Raw genomic sequence first — 20,753 nt, forward strand, 5'->3', positions numbered from 1 at the left:
CTGGTTTTATGCCTGATCCGATGTTCAACCATGATTCCTGTACTCTTCTACAACTTCCTAAGGATTTTATCCAGTCCTGTTGGTTAAATACATTCAAATTTAATCATATTTCCCTAACCAGATTATAACTAACCACTCTATATATTTTTATACTTATATTCACCCTAACTTTCTTGTTCCTATTTATATATATTTCCACTTATATTCACCTTAAGTTTCTTGTCCCTATTTATATATATCTAAACTTTGGTACATAAATAGCAAGCAAAACTTTTTTGCTCTATTTCAAATGACAGTGCTCCCACTTTGGACAAATAGTAGAAACACTCTAGAGATTCATTCAGTTCCAAAATATTTTTTAACATCTTTATTAGAGTATAACTGCTTTACAATGGTGTGTCAGTTTCTGCTTTATAACAAAGTGAGTCAGTTATACATATACATATGTCCCCATATCTCTTCCCTCAGTTCGAAAATATTAACTAACTAAATATCTTATATATATATATGGAGCTTTTCTAGGCATATTACAGTTACTAATCAAAATAACTGGTCACAGTTCCACTTGTGATAAAAGTTCACAAAATAAATTTTAAAACACAGCTTCCAATTCATAAAACATAAATCTTCATAAAATTATAACAGTGTTAATACTTTTATAATTTTGTTCACACTATTGACTATTATTTGGTCATCCCTTTCCACTCACTACGAAGCCAATTTCAACATACAGAAATAACCTGGTATGCTTAATCTCTCAATGTGATAGCTGTAAGTATGACAAACATTATATTTCACTCACTATAAACGGGTTCTTATCTACCTATACAAGTAAGAAATTTGAATTCCAAAACATCATTTTTAAGTTCCATAATTCATTGTCGTGTTTATCATTATTTTGACACCTAAGTGACCACAATCCACTAACCACCAACAGGGCTTCTATCAATCTATGAGCAATAAACACAAAAATACTATTTCTTGGTCATTTTGAGGAAAATAATCAAACATTTCCTGTCATCTATTATACATTCACTTCTATTTAAACACATACCTATTGTTTATTCTACATATTCTTTGAGCACCTGAACACGAACATTATTAAAATGGTATTACTATTTTGAAATATTGGATAATTCTCCACTAATCTCATTTAGTGATGATCTTACTGGTGATTGGGTAGCTTGATGCTTTGCTTCTAGTTAAACCTCCTCTTTGGTTTTAAAAACACCACTATTTTGACTTACTCTTAAGTTCTCTCACGTTAAAATGGAACACTTTCTAGTCTAGCTTGATACATTATATTAGCTTAAAAGATTGTATTATGCTAATCCAAAACACTGAAAAATTACCTTATAGCCTATGGTCTTCCTATAATAAAGAATTTCCTTTTCGAGGAGCTCAAATAAGCGTGGTGGGAAAAACTGAAAATCCTGAATATTTGGCTGTTTTGGAGGTCGTGGAGCCTGCAGGGGAGAAAATGCATTACATATATACTTGTTTTCAGTACATGAAGTGAACACACTTACCTTTTATTATTTCTTTTATATATAGAAAAATAAATACAATGGAATCCATTTATATGGCTGGAGCATATCAAGTACTTTTCTGTATTGTTATATTTAGGGACTAAGATTTAGCACTAATATAAGTAAATCTGAATCAGAGACCACGTTACAAGAGAATTCTACTGTAGGACATAAAACCTGGCCTCATACTGCTTTACCTTTGGAATCTTTGGCTCACTAACACGTAAAGCCTCTCTGAAGTAGGCATCCACCGCATAGTTGGCTTTGCGTTCTCGTTTGGGAGGTTCAATCCATTCCACCATTCCAAGCTATACATGAAAACAAGAATGAGGAGTTTAATAATTCCAAATTGTTTTATAAATATCAAGCACATCAAGGTTGTAGAAGTGTGAGAAAACCAAAGCCATTAGGAAGAATCAAAACTTGCTTTGTAAAACTCTAATTGGAAAAGATACATGCACCCCAAAAGAATCTGAAAAAGAAATAACTAAATCACTTTGCTGTACACTTGAAACGAACACAATATTGTAAATCAACTATACTTCAATTAAAAAAAAAACTTGCTTTATAAGTCACAGTTATACATCCCAACTTCCAAAACCTCATACTGTATACCAAGTTTAGGTGCAAGTGCAAGGATGGTTTTCTTTTTTTTTTTTAAGTAAGTTTGAAACTTAGCTCTTCCTTAGTGATTGAGAAGAATTTGCATAATCTGGTTAATATTTTATGTCAAAATAAATAAATAGCGTCTAATATAGGAGGAAGACTAATATTGATTCTGGTAACTGTGTTAAGTGTATGAATTAGAAAGTAGCTGAAAGGCATAAATAATGAATATCAACATGACAGCCACATATCCCTTCAAATCAAGAGAAATTTTAAAATAAGACCTCTTGGTAAGGCAGCTGTGGGAAAAGCCAGTGGAATCAGAAAGACCTGAATCTGAAACCAGGTCCTGCCACTTTACCAACTGTATAACTCTGAAGAAATGATTTTCTCCATCTGTAAAATGGGAATAATAATAATACCTACTCTGAGGATTAAATGTGACCATAGACGTGAAAGCATTAGGTAAACTGCCAAGAGTTAAATGTAAGTTATTATTAAATATCCAAAGTGGTGTGAACAATGATTTGGTAGCCTTACAAAACTTTACCCCAATATCAGCTAGAAAATGCAATTTAAAAGTCAATATACAAAAGTGACAATATAAAGTTCTGGAGTCTGTAGGTATGCTTTTCTAGTTCAGATATTTTTCTTGATTTCACAGTGCCTAGCCTACTACTTTTACACAAAAGAGGCCATTAATCTATTGGGCTGGCTAAAAGTTTTGTTTGGTTTTTTCTGTAAGATGGCTCTAGTAGCACTTACTTGTCTTTAACTTCATTTGAAATAATTCTGTTAGACTGTATGTGACAGCTGTCATATCAGCGTGCATTCAAACAAAAAAAGACTTATCAAAATTGGTGAATTTTTGTGTAGCCATTTTAACATTGAAGATGGAAGGAAAAAAGCAACGTTTCCAGCATATTGTACGTTATTTTTCAAGAAAGGTAGAAACGCAAAAAAAAAAAGATTTGCGCAGTGTATGGAGAAGGTGCTGTGACTGATCGAACGTGTCAAAAGCGGTTTGTGAAGGGTCGTGCTGGAGATTTCTCACTGGACGATGCTCCACGATCAGGTAGACCAGTTGGAGTTGATAGCGATCAAATCGAGTTATTGAGAACAATCAACGTTATACCACGTGGGAGGTAGCCAACATGCTCAAAATATTCAAATCAAGCACTGAAAATATTTGCACTAGGTTGGTTATGTGAATCGCTTTGATGTTTGAGTTCCACATAAGTTAAGCGAAAAAAACCTTCTTGACCATATTTCCCCTCTACTTAAACATAATGAAAATGTTCCATTTTAAAACAAATTGTGACGGGTGATGAAAAGTGGGTACTGTACGGCAATGTGGAATGGAAGAGATTGTGGGGCAAGTGAAATGAACCACCAACAACCACCCCAAAGGTCAGTCTTCATCCAAAGAAGGTGCTGTTGTGTATATGGTGGGATTGGAAGGGAGTCCTCTGTTATGAGCTCCTTCTGGAAATCCAAACGATTAATTCCAACAAGTACTGCTCCCAATTAGACCAACTGAAAGCAGCACTCGATGATTAGTCAACAGAAAATGCATAATCTTCCATCAGGGTAACACAAAACCGCATGTTTCTTTGAGGACCAGACAAAAACTGTTACAGCTTGGCTGGGAAGTTCTGATTCATCTGCCGTATTCACCAGACATTGCACCTTCAGATTTCCAATTATTTTGGTCTTTACAAAATTCTCTTAATGGAAAAAAATTTCAATTCCCTGGAAGACTGTAAAAGGAACCTCGAACAGTTCTCTGCTCAAAAAGATAAAAAGTTTTGGGAAGATGGAATTATGAAGTTGCCCGAAAAATGCCAGAAGGTAGTGAAACAACAGGGTGAATACGTTGTTCAATGAAGTTCTTGGTGAAAATGAAAAATGTGTCTTTTATTTTTACTTAAAAACCGAAGGCACTTTTTGGCCAATCCAATACAATTAATGGTCCCACTCTATTTGACCTCATCTACAGGCTGAGTTCTAACCTTGTTATCACATTTTAAGAGTGGAAGATAAACTAAGATGACTAGAATGGTTAGAAATCATAAACTCTGTGTCTAGAGAAGTAAAGACTAAAGACAAAATGGTGGCATCCACATATGGAAAAGTCTATCAGATAGAAAAAAATGTTCTTTGTTGATCTATAAGATTAAAACCAACATGGAAAGTCACAAGAAAGTAGACTGCTACTCAATATAATTTAACAAATATGCCTTAAGTACCTATTTGCAAGTGTCAAGGATACAAACACGAATAAAACAATCTCTTCCACCAAGGAGCTTATAAGCCAAATAAGAAGTATTTTGAGGTACTTCCCTGGTGGCACAGTGGATAAGACTCTGTGCTTCCAATGCAGGGGGCCCAGATTCAATCCCTGGTCAGGGAACTATATCCCACATGCATGCTGCAACTAAGAGTTTGCATGCCACAACTAAGAGTTTTTTGCATGCTACAACTAAGAAGCCCACCTGCCTCAACTAAGGAGACCACGTGCCACAACTAAGGTGCCCGCCTGCCTCATCTAAGGAGCCTGTGTGCCACAACTAAGACCCGGTGCAACCAAATAAATAAATTTTTTTTTTTAAATAGAAGTATTCTGAGAACCAGAGAATATAACACAGTGAAATGAAATATCCTGAATAAGAATCCCAACATGACCGAGTTCAACCAGAGGTTGGATGGGGGGAAGAAAAAAAAACAGAGGCTAGATAACTGTCCTAGATGTTATCGATGGGATTTCTTAGTCACAAACAAGGTTAGACTAAATGTCTCTTTTACCTCTAAAAGTTCACGAGATGGATAATGTGAGTTATGTAAGATGATGAGTTTTGTTTTGTTTTTCCCCTCAGATGGGTTATTGTGAGATGACAGTAATAGAAAAGATTTTTTTTTTTTTTTTTTTTTTGGGGACTCTCACTGTTGTGGCCTCTCCCGTTGCGGAGCACAGGCTCCGGACGCACAGGCTCAGCAGCCATGGTTCACAGGCCTAGCCGCTCCGCGGCATGTGGGATCTTCCCAGACCAGGGCACGAACCCATGCCCCCTGCATCGGCAGGCGGACTCTCAACCACTGCGCCACCAGGGAAGCCCGAAAAGATATTTTTTAATAACCAATATTTATTTGTCTCAATTGGGATGAAAAATCAATAATAACTTTCTAAAAGTAATGTATTTGGCCATTTAACCTATACTTGTTTGAAGGTTTAGATATTCAAATGTGAAATAAGTATTAAAGGCCAATTCCTGGGTTTTCAAAAACAGAATAAATCATGCTAAATTAGTTTGTTTTAGATAAGACTACATTAATACAAACTTATTCAGGTTAATTTATTCAGAATCAATTTCAGTCAATATGACTTAATTCACCAGGTATGGTTATAAACTAATGCAACTGGTTTGACAAATCTTATATAAAAATCTACCTCACTGTGCAATTTCCATATGTATGAACAACATTCTTGCAGGTTTTCAATTCTCTTCAAAGGACAGTATGAACTTATTTTATGAACCTATCTAGAAAATATGGAAAGACATAATAAAAATATAATTTCAACTCAGAATATTCAGAAAAAAATCTGATTTAGTCAATTATAAAAGTCATCATAATTGTTATCATTAAAATTTCTTTATATCTGTACATCATTATTTTGCTAGAATTAGAAACACAGGAAAACTTGTTATATTAGAAATGGACAAATATTTTACTAAGCCTAATTTTTCTCTAAGAAAGTAGGTAGGAAGCACCACTGATATTTAGACTTTTCACTGTTACTTTATAAAACACTTATAATAACAATAAGCCCAAGGGAATAATTGGAAAATGAATAAAATTCATATCACATAATGAGATCTAAAAAGCATATTAGGAAGGCAGTTTGCACTCTGTGTATGCAGGCTGTCACCTCTATCTCCTCAGAGTAAGCCATAAGTAGTCTGAATTAAGGTTATAGATAGAATAACCACATAGATTTTGGTCGAGATACTAAAAACTAACCAGAAATAATGATAGCAACAAAGCATTATCAACATACTAGTTGCAATGCAAATTAAAATGGCTCACCTCTGATTTTTCAGTAAAATCAATACCCAAGAATAAGCTTTTTTATTTTAAAAAATTCATTCTGTCAGTTAAAAAATATAACAGCTTTATAGAACAATTTGAGTAACAAAATAAAAATGATAGAATTGTATTATACCTCAAAAAATAACTCTCCTTGAGTCCATGTTGATATAAATAAAAGAGTACATAAATAAATGGGGAGAAGGGACAGCTCTTCCTTACAGAAAAATCCCAATTAATAAATGTAGATGGAATGAAGGAAATACAAAATTACCGTTAAGTAAACACCACAATAACTATTGCAGGCAAACTCCACCAAGAGATACTAAAACCAGTGGGCAAAAATTTGAGGCGTATCTCCCCCCACCAAGATACTTATCAATTACAAAGGGATAAATGGGAACTCTACAGTGGAAAAAGCCAGCAGACATCACCTCAACAAAGTGACTAAGGTTACTGTCCCCAGTAACATGACATAGTGATGTCATATTTTCCCTGGTATGATGTACTGAGAAAGACGTAACATCCCTTCCAACACATTCTTGCTAAAAATGCAAAATGTCAATCAAATCATGAAAAAAATGTCGAACAACCCCAAAGTGAGATTCAAACTACAAGACAACTGAACAACACTCTTCAAGAGGGTCAAGGTCATGAAAAACAAAGAAAGACTGAGAACTATCACAGATTAGAAGAGACCAAGGAGACACAGCAACAAAATACAATGTGGGTCAAGAGAATGAGAAGACAAGCCACAGACTGGGAGAAATTGTTTGCAAAAGACATATCTGATAAGAGACTATTATCCAAAATATACAAAGAACTCTTAAAACTCAACAATAAGAAAACAACCATTCTGATTTTTAAATGGGCGAAAGATCTGAGGAGACACTTCCCCGATGAAATATACAGATGGCAAATAAGCAAATGAAAAGATGCTCCCCATCATATGTCATCAGTGAAATGCAAACTAAAACAAAGACATGCTACTACACACCTACTAAAATGGCAAAAATCCAGAACACTGTCAACGCCAAATGCTGGTGAGAATGTGGCACAACAGGAACTCTCATTCACTGCCCACGGGGATGTAAAATAGTATGGCCACTTTGGAAGACAGGTTGGCAGTTTCTTACAAAATTAAACATACTCTTACCATAGAGTCCAACAATCGTGCTCCTTGGGATTTACCCAAAGGAGTTGAAAATCTATGTCCACACAAAAACCTGCACACAAATGTTTATGGCAGCTTTATTCATAATTATCAAAACTTGGAAGCAACCAAGATGTCCTTCAGTAGATAAATGCATAAATAAGCTGTAGTGCATCCAGAAAATGGAATATAACTCAACACTACAAAGAAATGAGCTACCAAGCCATGAAAAGACATGAAGGAACTTTAAATGCATATTACTAAGTGAAAGAAGCCAACTGGAAAAGGCTACATACTGTATGATTCCAACTATATAATATTCTGGAAAGGGCAAGACTATGGAGAAAGTGCAAAGATCAGTTGTTGCTAGGGGTTGACGGGAGGGTGGGATTAACAGGCAGCACACAGAGGATTTTTAGGGCAGTGAAACTATTCTGGATATCATAATGGTGGATACCAGTCATTTATACATTTATCCAAACCCACAGACTGTACAACACCAAAAGTGAATCCTAATGTAAACGATGGACTTTGAATGATAATGATGTCAGTGTAGGTTCGACTGGTGTGGGATGTTGACAGTGGAGGAAGCTGCTGGGGGGAGGCAGATGGAATATGGGAAGTCTTCGTATTTTCCACTTGATTTTGCTGTGAACCTAAAACTGCTCTTAAAAATAAAACTCTGTTTTTAAAAACTGCAATGTGGGATCCTGGATTATAAACCCTGGAACAGGGAGAGGACATTAGGGGGAAAACATGTTAACTTCCTGGACTTGATCACTGTAATATGATTAAGTAAATTGCTAACATTAGGGGAAGCTGAGTGAAGGATATATGTGAACTCTTTACTAGTTTTTGCAATAAAGTCTGAAGTCATTTGAAAATTAAAAGTTTTTAAAATTACAGCCATAATTTCAGTTTAAACAGACAAAATAAATAAAATTCCCATTTCTTCAAGAGACCTTTGTTGTCCATGAAGTATATTACAAGGCATTCTTTTATAAATGAGACCACCTGTAACAAAGTCCTTCTGGCATTTAAGTAACTATATGTTAACAATAATGTTATTACTAATATAATTAATACTAAGTGCTACATATTTTGTTCTAATTACTCTATAATGTAATTACTCCAACCTCCATTTGAAGGTGAAAAAACTGATTATCCAAAGTCACTTAATTGTGGTTACCAAACAGGAAAGGAGGGGAAGGATAAATGAGGAGTTTGGGATTAGCATATACACACTACTACATACCAAATAGATAACCAACAAAGACCTACTGTACGGCACAGGGAACTATACTCAATATTTTGTAATAACCTATAAGGGAAAAGAATCTGAAAATAATACATATGTATGTATAACTGAATCGCTTTGCTGTATACCTAAAAGTAACACAACATTGTAAATCAACTATACTTCAATAAAAAAAAATTTAAGCCAATTAGTGATCGAGCTGTGATTTCAGCTTTAGAATCCAGGAACTCAACCACATCCTATACTGCTTCTCAAAAACAAAAGTGCTGGTAGTGGTAGTAGCAGCAACAGCAAAAATGATGTTGATGGTGGTGGTAATAATAATAATAATAAACCAGACCTTAGATGAGATCATTTTGACATACATCACTTCCACTCTGTAGCACAGTATTATGATAGGTAAGTGCCAGTGTTTTGTTAAATATATAATTGTTACGGGAAGAAATGCCAATTTGAGAATCTAATGGTTGAGGGTAAAAAGTTACCTTCTGTTTTTCTCTATAATCTTCTCCTTCAAACTTGTACAAACTTTGTTCAGTGTCCATTCTAAAATTTCTCAGAGAAGACTCTCCCATTTTCTGCAAGCGTTCATTCATCTCTGCAGTCTAAAGTTGAATGCATTGAAATTAGAAAATTATCACTGAATTACTTATAAAAATCTGTGGATTTTCTATCTTTTTAAAAGTCAGGTTTTGATATGAAATATGCAGTCTGTTAATTTACAAGGTAATAGTGCAATGTTAACATCAAACTTGAATATAAATTTAATTTGCCCCAAGTATTTTAAATACTTAAATGGCTCTTAAGTGTTCTCACTTAGGCTTTCTATAAAATCTTTTGTCATTGAAAATGTAGCCGTATTATAATTTCTGCTGCATAATTTTAATGGGACACATGGCTAATGCTAAAACAAAGGCAAACTTGGATTAAACAACACATTTGCACACTAACATGAAACACAGTAACACAAGATTGTTCAAATTCCAACATATGACTTCAGATACATGAAAAGGTACTAAATATCACTAATCGTCAGGGAAATGCAAATCAAAGCTACAATGAGATATCACCTCACACCTGTTAGAATGGCCATCATCAAAAAGTCTACAAATAATAAATGCTGGAGAGGATGTGGAGAAAAGGGAACCCTCCTACACTGTTGGTGGGAATGTAAATTGGTTAAGGCAATGTAGAAAACAGCATGGAGGTTCCTCAAAAAATTAAAAATAGAGCTACCATATGATCCAGCAATTCCAAATTCCACTCCTGGGAATTTATTTGAAGGAAATGAAGACACTAACTTGAAAAGATACCTACCTGCACCCCCATGTTCGTTACAGCACTATTTACAATAGCCAAGACATGGAAACAACCTAAGCGCCCATCGATGGATGAATGGATAAAGAAAATGTGGTGTAAATGTATACAATGGAACATTACTCAGCCATTAAAGAGAAGGAAATCCTGCCATTTGAGACAACGTGGATGGACCTTGAGGCTATTATGCTAAATGAAATAAGTCAGACAGAGAAAGAAAAATACCATATGATCTCACTGATATGTGGAATCTAAAAAAAAAAGAAAACCTAACTCATAGACCCAGAGAACAGATTGGCTGATTGCCAGAGGTGGGGGGTGGGAGGTCAGTTATAAAATAAATAAGTGCTGGGGCTATAATATAAATGTATGGAGATATAGCCTCAGAAACAAAAAATAGTCTGAAAAGTAAATTCGACCAATTTACAGGAAATACAGTACATAAGTGAACATGGTAAAATACCCCGTGGGGATGGAATCAGCAAAATCTAGACTGTGAGCAACTCAAAAGGCAAACAATCCAGTCTCTTCACCAAATAAATTACAAGGGAAATAATACATAAATGGAGGGAGAACCTACAGATTAAAAAAGATACATATGACATATCAACCAATGACAATGTATAGACCTTATATGCATTCTGATTTTTAAAAAAGTTTTAAAAAAGTTTAGCTACTTCTGAGATAATTGGAAATTTGAATTATAACTGGATTTTTGCTGTTAAAGAATTATTGGGGTTTTTCAGGTGGGACAATGCCATCATGGTTATGTTTTTAAAGAGTTCTTATATTTTAGAAATACATAGTGAAATATTTACAGCTGAAATGATATGGCTGAGATTTGCTCCCAAATAATCCAGGAAGGGGGAAGATGAACTGGGGCTGTGAATGGGGCAGGACTGGTTGATGGTTGTTGGAAACAGGTGATAAGTACATGGGGGTTCATTATACTATTCTGTCTATTTTTGCTTATGTTTGAAATTATCCATAATAATTTGTGAAAAAGGTAAATTCAACACAAAATTGCAATATTCTGAAACAGCTTATTATACTTTAATAAATAATGCTTTAATATTTTACAAAATGTTCACAAAAGTTTCAGTTAACACAATGTATCAGTAGATAATTTCTAATCCCATGCAAAAAAGTCACAAAAATGCAGTCCTGATACAAGTGATTAAACACAACATTTTTTGGGCTTTTAAGTAGAGTAAATACCAATATTATAAGCATGAGATATAAGGTCACTCAATTTTAAACTCCGGTTCTTACTCTTCTCACCAAAAATTAAATTAAAAAAAAACCCTAAATTATCCCTGGATATAAATCTACAAATTCTTAGAACATGAGTCATTTGAAACATGCATTTGAAACAACACACTACAATAATCATGCTGAAATAAACTGATGTTAAAGCAATCCATCATGAAAACAAAATGCCATTTTAACTAACCTTCTTTTCCCCTCTTTCCAGAAGAGTTGTAATGTCTTCATCTGTCAGCTCACTTTCTTTAGAAGCAAAAACATGGGTGGCTCCATGACGTATCATTTGTAACATTTCCTCTTTTGCCATCTTGTTAGACTGTTGGTCAATAAGTCTTCCTGATAATAAAAACAAAAGTTGTATATATTCAATGATATTCCAGAGAAAGCATAGCATATTAGTTCTAATCAGAAACCACTATATTTAAACATAAGTAAAACTTTAGTGAGCTTTAAAGTAATTTTTTAAATGAACAACCCTGCAAGTTTTTCTTCTACCATACCTTCTATTTCAATATGAATTTCCTTCTATAAAATTCAGTTAAAACATAGAAGGACAGAAACATTTTTTCATGTTCAAACTTCATTTCTCAGATCAAATTGTTCTGTATGAAAAGGCACCCTCTAATACATGTTTTAAAATTTTTAAACCAAACATTTTATCTGCTAAATAATACCAAGTACTTCAAAAGACATGCCACTGACATTCAGCTATAAGCTAGTGATGTTCAAGTACCTACTCCATATACTGAACGCCAGGTTTCAAAATAGGCAGATTTAAATTAGCATTTTTTTTAATTTGACTTTTTTCTTTTACTAAGTTTGCAGATTTTGGTCAACTTTCATTAAAAGTAATCTCCTCTGAAGACAATTGCACGTGTTTTTCAAAAAAAACACCTAATTCAGTTTACACGTATAAATACCTTGTTGTATGACAATTGAGTCAAGTCTCAGTTTTATCTCAGCTCTTTCAACAATCCTTTCTTCAACCGTGTTGTCGGTGATGAGACGAAATACACGTACTGGCTTCTTCTGACCGATACGATGTGCCCGATCCTAGTAGAAAAAAATCCTAATATAAGACGTTGGGTATTCCGGATAAAATGTATGGTATAGCCAGCTTATGCTATAAAATTCTGAAAATAAAAATTAGTTCCTGATCTCTCTAGACCTCCCATTTTTGAAACGAGGGTAAAGAATATTAAGAATATCTAGAGACCCCTGGGAACACAGAAATCTGCAAATATTCTGCCGTACCATTAATGGAAATTTCCAGAAGGACAACAGACAAAACCCCTTTAAGATGAGGACTAAAGAGAGCTGAAAGCTTCTGGATTAAGTTACTAAGTAACTTTAAGCCATTAAATACAAACATCTTCCACACTAGCAAGGAGTTTTTTAAGTGAGGGGCAAATTAGTTAATAAGGGTTGCTTTGGTGGCAAAAGTCAGCTTTCTCTCATCAGCAAGCAGTTCTTTCTGTTTACTGAGGCAATTCAGGGATCTGGAGTAAAGGGTCATAAAAAATTAATGGACTATTAATACCCTTACTGTATGGTCTTGAACTGGTCCTATGGTTTACAGTTGGTAAAGGTGTGACAGGTGGCAAGTTCTGATAACATATAAACAGCTAGGGGGGGTGTTTTTGTTTTTGTTTTAAACATCTTTATTGGAGTATAATTGCTTTACAATGGTGTGTTAGTTTCTGCTTTATAACAAAGTGAATCAGTTATACATATGTCCCCATATCTCTTCCCTCAACCACAATGTTCATTGCAGGGGGAGTGTTTTTAAAACACAAGAAGCTGCCAGGGCAAATAGGTGAAGGGAGGAGGCTGGTCGAGAAAAAAAAATCAAAGAAACAGGGTTCAAAACATCCCTTGTACTAAATATAAAAACACTAGAGCCAGTAACAGTTTCAACACAGCACACTGAGAGAGAATGCAACACCCCTACACATATTTACATTTCAAACTCAAATCAGTAAATCGTGAAAGATCAGCTATCCTCTAACACTTTTAAGGAAATAAAGTGTCACCAGTAAGTTTTCCAGTTCAGTAACACTGTAACTTACTGGAGCTTACTCCAACTTAGTCACATCAAACATGCAGTCTGGTACCCAAAGCAGTAACAATTATGCCAAAGCATGTGGATTTTAAAATGTCCCAATGGTCAATATTTTCAATTCTCTATTATAAAAGAAAAGGGACGACTTCTAAGCTCTGCCTCATTGGCATATGACTTTAATCATTTCCAAAGACAGTCAGTTGTCCCATAAATTCCTGGGATTTTGAATGCATAGCTATGTTTTATCTTTTTACCTCTGAAATTATATATATCTCAAAACTTGAGTCACAGTGACTCAAGTTGTAGCTCTAGTTCAATAAATGATACCATGATGAAAGGTAAGAAAAGCTCCCTGAATCTTTTTTAAACATAGAGTAGTTTCTGATGGTGTCCTTAGGTAGCAAATGTTTTCCTGGAATATATTCCTTTGTTACCTTTTTACCTTCTTGCCCCAATTGTTTTATAACAGAAATTAAAACCCTATCTCTCCCAATTTCAGTGCTAAGGATTTTAATATATTTAGTTGTTAAGGAAATTAATACTGAAAGACTAATTTTTAAACCCTTTTCATTAAAACATATGTATGTGCCCTCTTCAATATTTAGGAGTGGGAAAAAATGACATTTCTGTTTCATGATAAAAGCCAAAATCAACACACAAATGCTATAGTTGGGCTTGGGGTGTATTTGTTTTTGTTTTGTTTGTTTTTTGCAATTAGCACAGCAACTTTGTTTTCCAGAAAAATCTATTTTAACATCTACAAAATCCCCCAAAGATTGTTGTTACCCTTTTATCATAAATTACCTTTGTGCTGTATAAATAACAATAGTTTTCTGAGCTAAGGTAAATTTCTGATACCATTAAAGATTACTAACCATAGCTTGTAGATCAACCTGTGGATTCCAGTCTGAGTCATATAGTATAACCACATCAGCACTTGCCAAGTTAATTCCAAGACCTCCAGCCCTGGTACTCAGCATAAAGATGAATTTGCTACTATTAGGAACATTAAAGGCCTCTATTGCTTCCTTTATTTAATTGACAGGAGATGGAAGAAAAAGAGAGAAAAATCAAATTATATTACCAGAGTCCTTAAGAAAGAAATAAACATTTTAACATGCATGCTCAAAACCCCACTTTGTAATATTCTTCCACCTTCAAAAATATTTAAGCATCTATCTATAAACTGTACTATGTGTACAGTAAAAAGTGTATTACATAACGTTCCTAACCTTTAGAAGCTTACATTAATAAAAAGAACAATCACAAAGACAAATTTAACTAAGCAAGTAATCAATCATTTAATTATTTTAAAATAATAATAGTGAAAATGTTTTAATTGAGTCGGAGCTAAAATATATCTAGGGGGTAAAATGTCAGATATCTCAACTTCATTCCCATTAATTTATGAAGAATTAATAAAGAAGGTATAGAAGACCAACCAAGAGAGATAAAAGTTTAGAAATGGGAATGAGAGCAACAGATAGAGGGGAAGGTAAGTAGATTTATTTCCGTATGGTGAAAAGGAGCAAACAGGGAAGTAATGAGGAAAATCAGGAAGGTAATCCAGGGATATTCAGTGAAGAGTCTTAAAAATTAATAGGATGTTAATATCCTTGCTATATAAAGATCTCATACAAATTAATTAGAAAGAAACACTAAGACCGCAATAGAAAAATGAGAAAAGAAAGGACAGTACACAAAAGAACAAGTACGAATGGCTAATAAACACAAGAATAATGTTCAATCTCACTAGTAATCAAATAAATGCAAATTAAAACAACATAATACCATTTTTTAAAGATTAAAAAAATGATATACTCAATGTTGACGAGGGGGCGGTGAGACGGGCACTCTCATACATTGCTGCTGGGAGTGTAAATTGGTACAACCTTTCTGGAAAGCAATTTGGCAATATGCATCAAGAGTCTTAAAAGTGTTCATACCCTTTGACCCAGTAATTCCACTTCTAGGAATTTATCCTAAGGAAATAATCAGAGATGGGCACAAAGATTTATGTATAAGGACTTTTACTTAGGCATTATTTATAATAGTGAAAAACTGGAAACAACCTGAATGATCAACAATAGGGGGATAAATTATTTATTGTATGTCCACAGGATGAAATATTACACTAAAATTATTTTTACAATGATATTTTTTACTGATATAGGAAAGTACAATATAACGTTGAGTAAAAAGTGTCAGGATACTGAACTTCATATGTAGTGTACAGAGTATAATATTAATTATTTATATATTATATATGCATAAAAATATTGGCCAGAAATACTTTTCTTCTCAAGATTTCCTTGGCAATCATATATTACTTTCATCATCTCAAAATACAGGAAGTTCTATTTTTAAGGAATGGAATGGCATGGTCAAAAGTTGCAGACAGAGAAGGTGGCTCTGCCGCAGTCCGTACAGCATGTAGAGGGGGCAGTATAGAAAGCAGCACGGTGTAGTGAGAGGCAATTTGGTGTAGAGGAAATAGCAAAAGCCTGGGCGTGAATCATAACTCTACCGTTTATTACACATGTGGTTCTCAGCAAGCATTTAACCTCTCTGAGACACAGTTTCAAGCGGAGAAAATTATGCCAATGCTTTACTGGGCTGCAGGGAGAATTCAGCTGGAACTCTAGTAAGTTGCCTAGCTCATAGTCGTTGCTTGACAAACGTTAGTTCCTTTCCCCATAAAAGTGAGGAGCTAGCTGAATTTAGCTGTAGCAATGGAGAAAGGGCAAATCCAGCTGCTATTGAGAAAGAATTGCTCATTAACAGCTCGCAAACAGATCGAGTAAGGAATTAAAGGTAGTCTTCCCCTTCTTACTAGGAAAATAGATGAAATGCTTGTCTGAACAACAACATAATGGGAAGGCAGGACATTTCCAAAACAAAACGAACAGCTCTCACTTTGCTATATCTTCTTTGTTTTAAAGATTTTTTTTTTTTTGATGTGGACCGTTTTTAATGTCTTCATTGAATTTGTTACAATATTGCTTCTATTTTATGTTTTGGATTTTTGGCTGCAAGGCATGTGGGATCTTAGCTCCCTAGCCAGGGATCGAACCCGCACCCCCTGCACTGGAAGGCAAAGTCTCAACCACTGGACCGCCAGGGAAGTCCCTCACTTTGCTATATCTAAAGTCAAAGCATGTGATTCAAAGTCTCTGAAAGGAGAACATTATTTAACATTTTAAGAAACCACATAATTGGAGCATATAATTAGGTAAAGTCCACATTATTCATGAGCAGAGAGATTAGACAGAAATGCAAATTGGCTATTTGAGATCAGAAAGCACCTACTCTTCTGCCTTAGTATCATCTTCATTCCGGGAAGAAGGGCCATCTTGAATGGTACTATGCTTAATGTGGATTTGGAGAAATCCATTCCCAGGAATAAGTCAGCAAAAGCCCAATAAAGATTCAAGTTACCATTTCAGAGACGGTAAAAGACTAAAGAGCAGGGAACAGTATAAGCTTTGAAACGTCCTCATTTATAAATATTACCACAACTGTTTTCCCACAGTGGGTAGCAGGGAAACCCTTAACGTGAAAAGGGCCTGTGCTCCTGCTGTGGACACTATCGTACACTATGCCAGGTTTCACTAAGGAGGCACACAAGGGACAGAGTGCCCACTGCAGCTATGGAAGGAGAGGGACACAGGCTGAGAGTCTTTGTGGCCTGAGAAGGGGTCCTAGAGCTGAGAGGTGAAAAGGCCTGTGTGCACTTTCATGACCTGTGGGCTACACTGCACTACATAGTACAAAAACTCTGTTCATACATATTATATGCAGTGATCCTCACAACACTGTCAGGAAAACAGAAGCCTAAGCATTAATATTACCCTTATAATAAAGAGTCAAAGATACTGAGGCTCAGAGGATTAAATAGCTTGCACGCATAGTGGTGGAGTTGGTGTTAAGTTCAGGTCTTCTGAAACCAAGTTCAATGCATTTTCCACTATACCATGAAATCACGATCTCTGCCCAGAGCATGAGTATAGACTTAAAACAGAGGCCAAAGACAGAGCCCTGAAGGATCACAGAAAAGAGAAGATAAATTAGCAAAGCCCTGTCCCTCAAAAAAAAAAAGTGCTTTTAAGGGCTTAAAATACATTAGACCCCTGACATTCATGAGAAATCATCTAAAAATCTTCAAGAATTTCCAAATTACAGAAAATTAGTGGGTGCTAGGCAGGCTTCCTCATTAGCTAAGTGACTCATTCCTGCACACCAACCTTTTAGTACTCCAAAATCCAAGTGCATGATAAGCTCCTACACCTATGTTGTCCCATTTCAGTTGTACAAAATTTCTGTAAGACTGAGATCGTTCCCTTTACAAATTACTGTCTCATGAGTCCACGGTTGCTCATAAATTGAAACAATCTCAACTGTTAAGCTCCATGAATGGCGAGGCTCTAATGTAGGAGGCAAATCAAGATAAGAAAATGACATAGAATCAGGGGTAAAAGAGTAAACTGAGAAACAAGTAGTCAAAAGGCCAGAGACAGCAGTGATTAGAGGAGGTAAGGATGCAATAGATAACTTAGGATGTCTTTGAAAACCTTGGAAAGAATGATTTTTAAAGAGCCAGTGTAATGGAAGTCCAGCTAAAGATCTCAAAGAGAGAGAGATGGTAGTGAGAAATTCAATGCACCTAGCTAAAGAAAAGGCCAAAGTGCAAAACTACCTAATGATGAAAAACGTGGCTTAATTGAACTCTGATTTTTCAAGTCTTGTTTTATTTTCTCTTCCTCACCTCTCTTTCTTCATGTGGGGTTTGTCCATCCAGTCGACAATACTCGTAACCACGCCACATACAATAATCCTCCAAAATGTCCAGCAAGCGAGTCATCTGGCTAAAAATGAGAACCCTTGAACCTAAAACATTTCACCAAAAAAAGCAAGTTGTTCATCTTGTGTAAAACTAACTTGAAAGTTACAAAAATAAAAGTAAACATCATATGCAATATAAATATATAGCACATGAGCACTCCACTAACCACACACACACACACACACACACCCCTTCAAGGGGTGCTATACAGAAGTATGCATTTGTTGAGTTACACATTTTTAAGGTCTTCAAAATCCTCCACACATATTGAGATGATTTTAAATCTTCCCTTACTAGAAATAGAGACACAGATGTAGAGAACAAACGTCCGGACACCAAGAGGGAGGAAGTGGTGGGTTGAATTGGGAGATTGAGATTGACATATATACACTAATATGTATAGAACAGATAACTAATAAGAACCTTCTGTATAAAAAAATAAATAAAATAAAATTTAAATGATAAAAAATAAAATAAAATAAATTTTAAAAATAACAAATAAATAAAATAAAATCTGCCTTTACTCCATCCTGAGGATGTTTCTAGTCTCTCATCCTCAGTAGATACACCCCCATGCTGCTTCCAAGCTTCTCTTCCTAACATACAAGTCTGATCACATCACTGTCCACAGCCAAATGTTCTATGACCACCCCCACCACCTTCAAAATAGTCCAAACTCCTTAAATCATAGTGTAAAAGGCCTTTTGTAATGGCCCCATCCATCTTCCCAGACTCATCCACTGCCACTCTACCCAAATACCACAAGCTCTACATTCCCTTCTTTCACACCTCTGCTTCACTGAAGATGTGGAACACCCTTCCCTTCCTTTTTCTCATGGTTTACTCCTACACATTCTCCCGTGCTCACCTCAAACATCATCTTTGTGAAGACTTCCCCAACTCCCAATCTCTCAGCATATCACAGCACTATCACAGTGACCTGCAACTATTCCTCCTCACTGTACTGTGAGCATCTACAAGGTAAGGACTGTTGTCTTGTGCATCTTTGTATACCCAGCCCATAGCACAATTCCTGACAAACAGTAAATACTCAACAATGTGTGCTGAACAAGTGAACGAACGAATGACAAATGATTATGCAAAATGTTATTCATATACAATATTAAGTTACTTCACATTAATTTGAAGATTTGTAACTCACCCTGTTCCTTGAGTTTGGCCAACAGTTTATCAAGAACTACCATTTTACCACTGTTGCTAACAATGTGCTCATCAGTGGTATACGGTGGACCAGGTTCAGCACCATCAAACAGGTAAGGGTGATTACAACACTTTCGAAGCTGCATCAGAATGTTTAAGAGCCGCATCTTGTCCATTTTGCCAGCAGAGTTTAGAACATCAATATCTTTCATCAGGATTTTTGTATACCTAAAATTTTAAACTATAATTAATCATCAACTATTATAAAGGCTTAATGCCATCAAGAAATGTCCCTTTGGAAAAAAATTAATGTCCCTTTGGTGAACTGCTTAGATTCCTATTTAAAGAAAAACAAAAAGATTTGATTTGAGACTAAATTTGATCAGCAAAACCAAAAAATAGTGACGATCTGAATATTTTAACTTGTATGTTGCCTGTAAACCTATTTCCTCCTGCTTTATCCATTGCTAAAAATTGCCATCAGCTGATAACAATTCAGACAACTACATCTGATAATTATTAATATTTAATAACTACAATATTTGCTGAAAGTTGGTATCTGGCTTTTACTTGTTTGAGTTAAAAAACAATTGCAATTTTTTATACCTGTCTTCATAGGTCATTTTTTTCTGATCCTATAAACATTTTTATTGTCTTTTCTAGACCTTCACCCAGGAGAAAACAGACCTACATATCCACCTGGACAGTAATAATATTTAATTATAACGACGGCCAACTTGTACTGAGTGCAAGTGCCAGGTATATGAATCATCTTGTTAAATCTGTACAACTCCAAGATAAGTACTAGGGTCACTGCCATTTTACAGATGGAAATTCAGGCAGCTAAAAGAAGTGAAACAATTTATTCAGAGCCACAGAAAGGGACAAAGCGAGGGTTTGATCTTAACGTCTGAGTCCAGAGAAATATACTCTTTACCACTCCTCTATACTGGCTTCAATAATAGAGAAGTCACTGTATATTATAAATTATCTAATTTTATTTATATAAGCAACACTTTGCTTCTCTTAGTAGCATTATTACATTACTAACATGTTTAATTTTATGTTTAAATTTATGATTCCTTGTGACTCCTCTTGTCAATTTCCTGCTCTGCTTGTATTTATCAATACAAGCTTGCTTTTTTCATTGATGGAAAAAGCAAGAATAACTAACAAATGTGCCAGTGACATTATCCCCTTTAACCCTAACATCCTTATAAGCTAAGTATTATTACTCCCATTTTACGGAAGGGAAACTGAGATTACATAACTTGTCCAAGCTAAGTAGCTATTAAGAGGCAAAGCACTGACTCAAACACAGGTCTACAGACTCCAAGGCCCACGCTCTTTCCTAAAGGTTAAATAAAATACTCATCAATTTTGTATTAAAATATCTGAACTACTTAACTTGGCATTTAAACATAAAAATGTAATTTTTGAACTAAAGGCACAACTGAACCACTACAAAGGCA

General features: G+C 35.1%; 1 protein-coding gene across 3 annotated transcripts in view; it reads right to left on the bottom strand.

Annotated features, from left to right (window-relative positions):
* SMARCA1 (SNF2 related chromatin remodeling ATPase 1) overlaps positions 1–20,753 on the bottom strand; it is a 68,209-nt gene that overhangs the window by 27,130 nt on the left and 20,326 nt on the right. For 2 of the 3 annotated variants that reach the window (XM_024758970.1, XM_024758974.1), the window contains exons 11-18: positions 19,283–19,509; positions 18,043–18,164; positions 14,153–14,305; positions 12,136–12,268; positions 11,403–11,551; positions 9,118–9,237; positions 1,727–1,837; positions 1,353–1,466 (exon numbers count right to left, since the gene is read on the bottom strand). In XM_024758970.1, coding sequence (XP_024614738.1) covers positions 1,353–1,466; positions 1,727–1,837; positions 9,118–9,237; positions 11,403–11,551; positions 12,136–12,268; positions 14,153–14,305; positions 18,043–18,164; positions 19,283–19,509 — 1,129 coding nt within the window. Of the gene's footprint in view, positions 1–1,352; positions 1,467–1,726; positions 1,838–9,117; positions 9,238–11,402; positions 11,552–12,135; positions 12,269–14,152; positions 14,306–15,223; positions 15,260–18,042; positions 18,165–19,282; positions 19,510–20,753 lie in introns of all 3 variants that reach the window. The other variant, XM_024758973.1, reaches the window with a different exon arrangement.

The sequence above is a fragment of the Neophocaena asiaeorientalis genome, unplaced genomic scaffold, assembly GCF_003031525.2.
Source record: "Neophocaena asiaeorientalis asiaeorientalis breed wild unplaced genomic scaffold, Neophocaena_asiaeorientalis_V1.1 scaffold1097, whole genome shotgun sequence".
In the NCBI taxonomy this organism is placed as follows: Eukaryota; Metazoa; Chordata; class Mammalia; order Artiodactyla; family Phocoenidae; genus Neophocaena; species Neophocaena asiaeorientalis.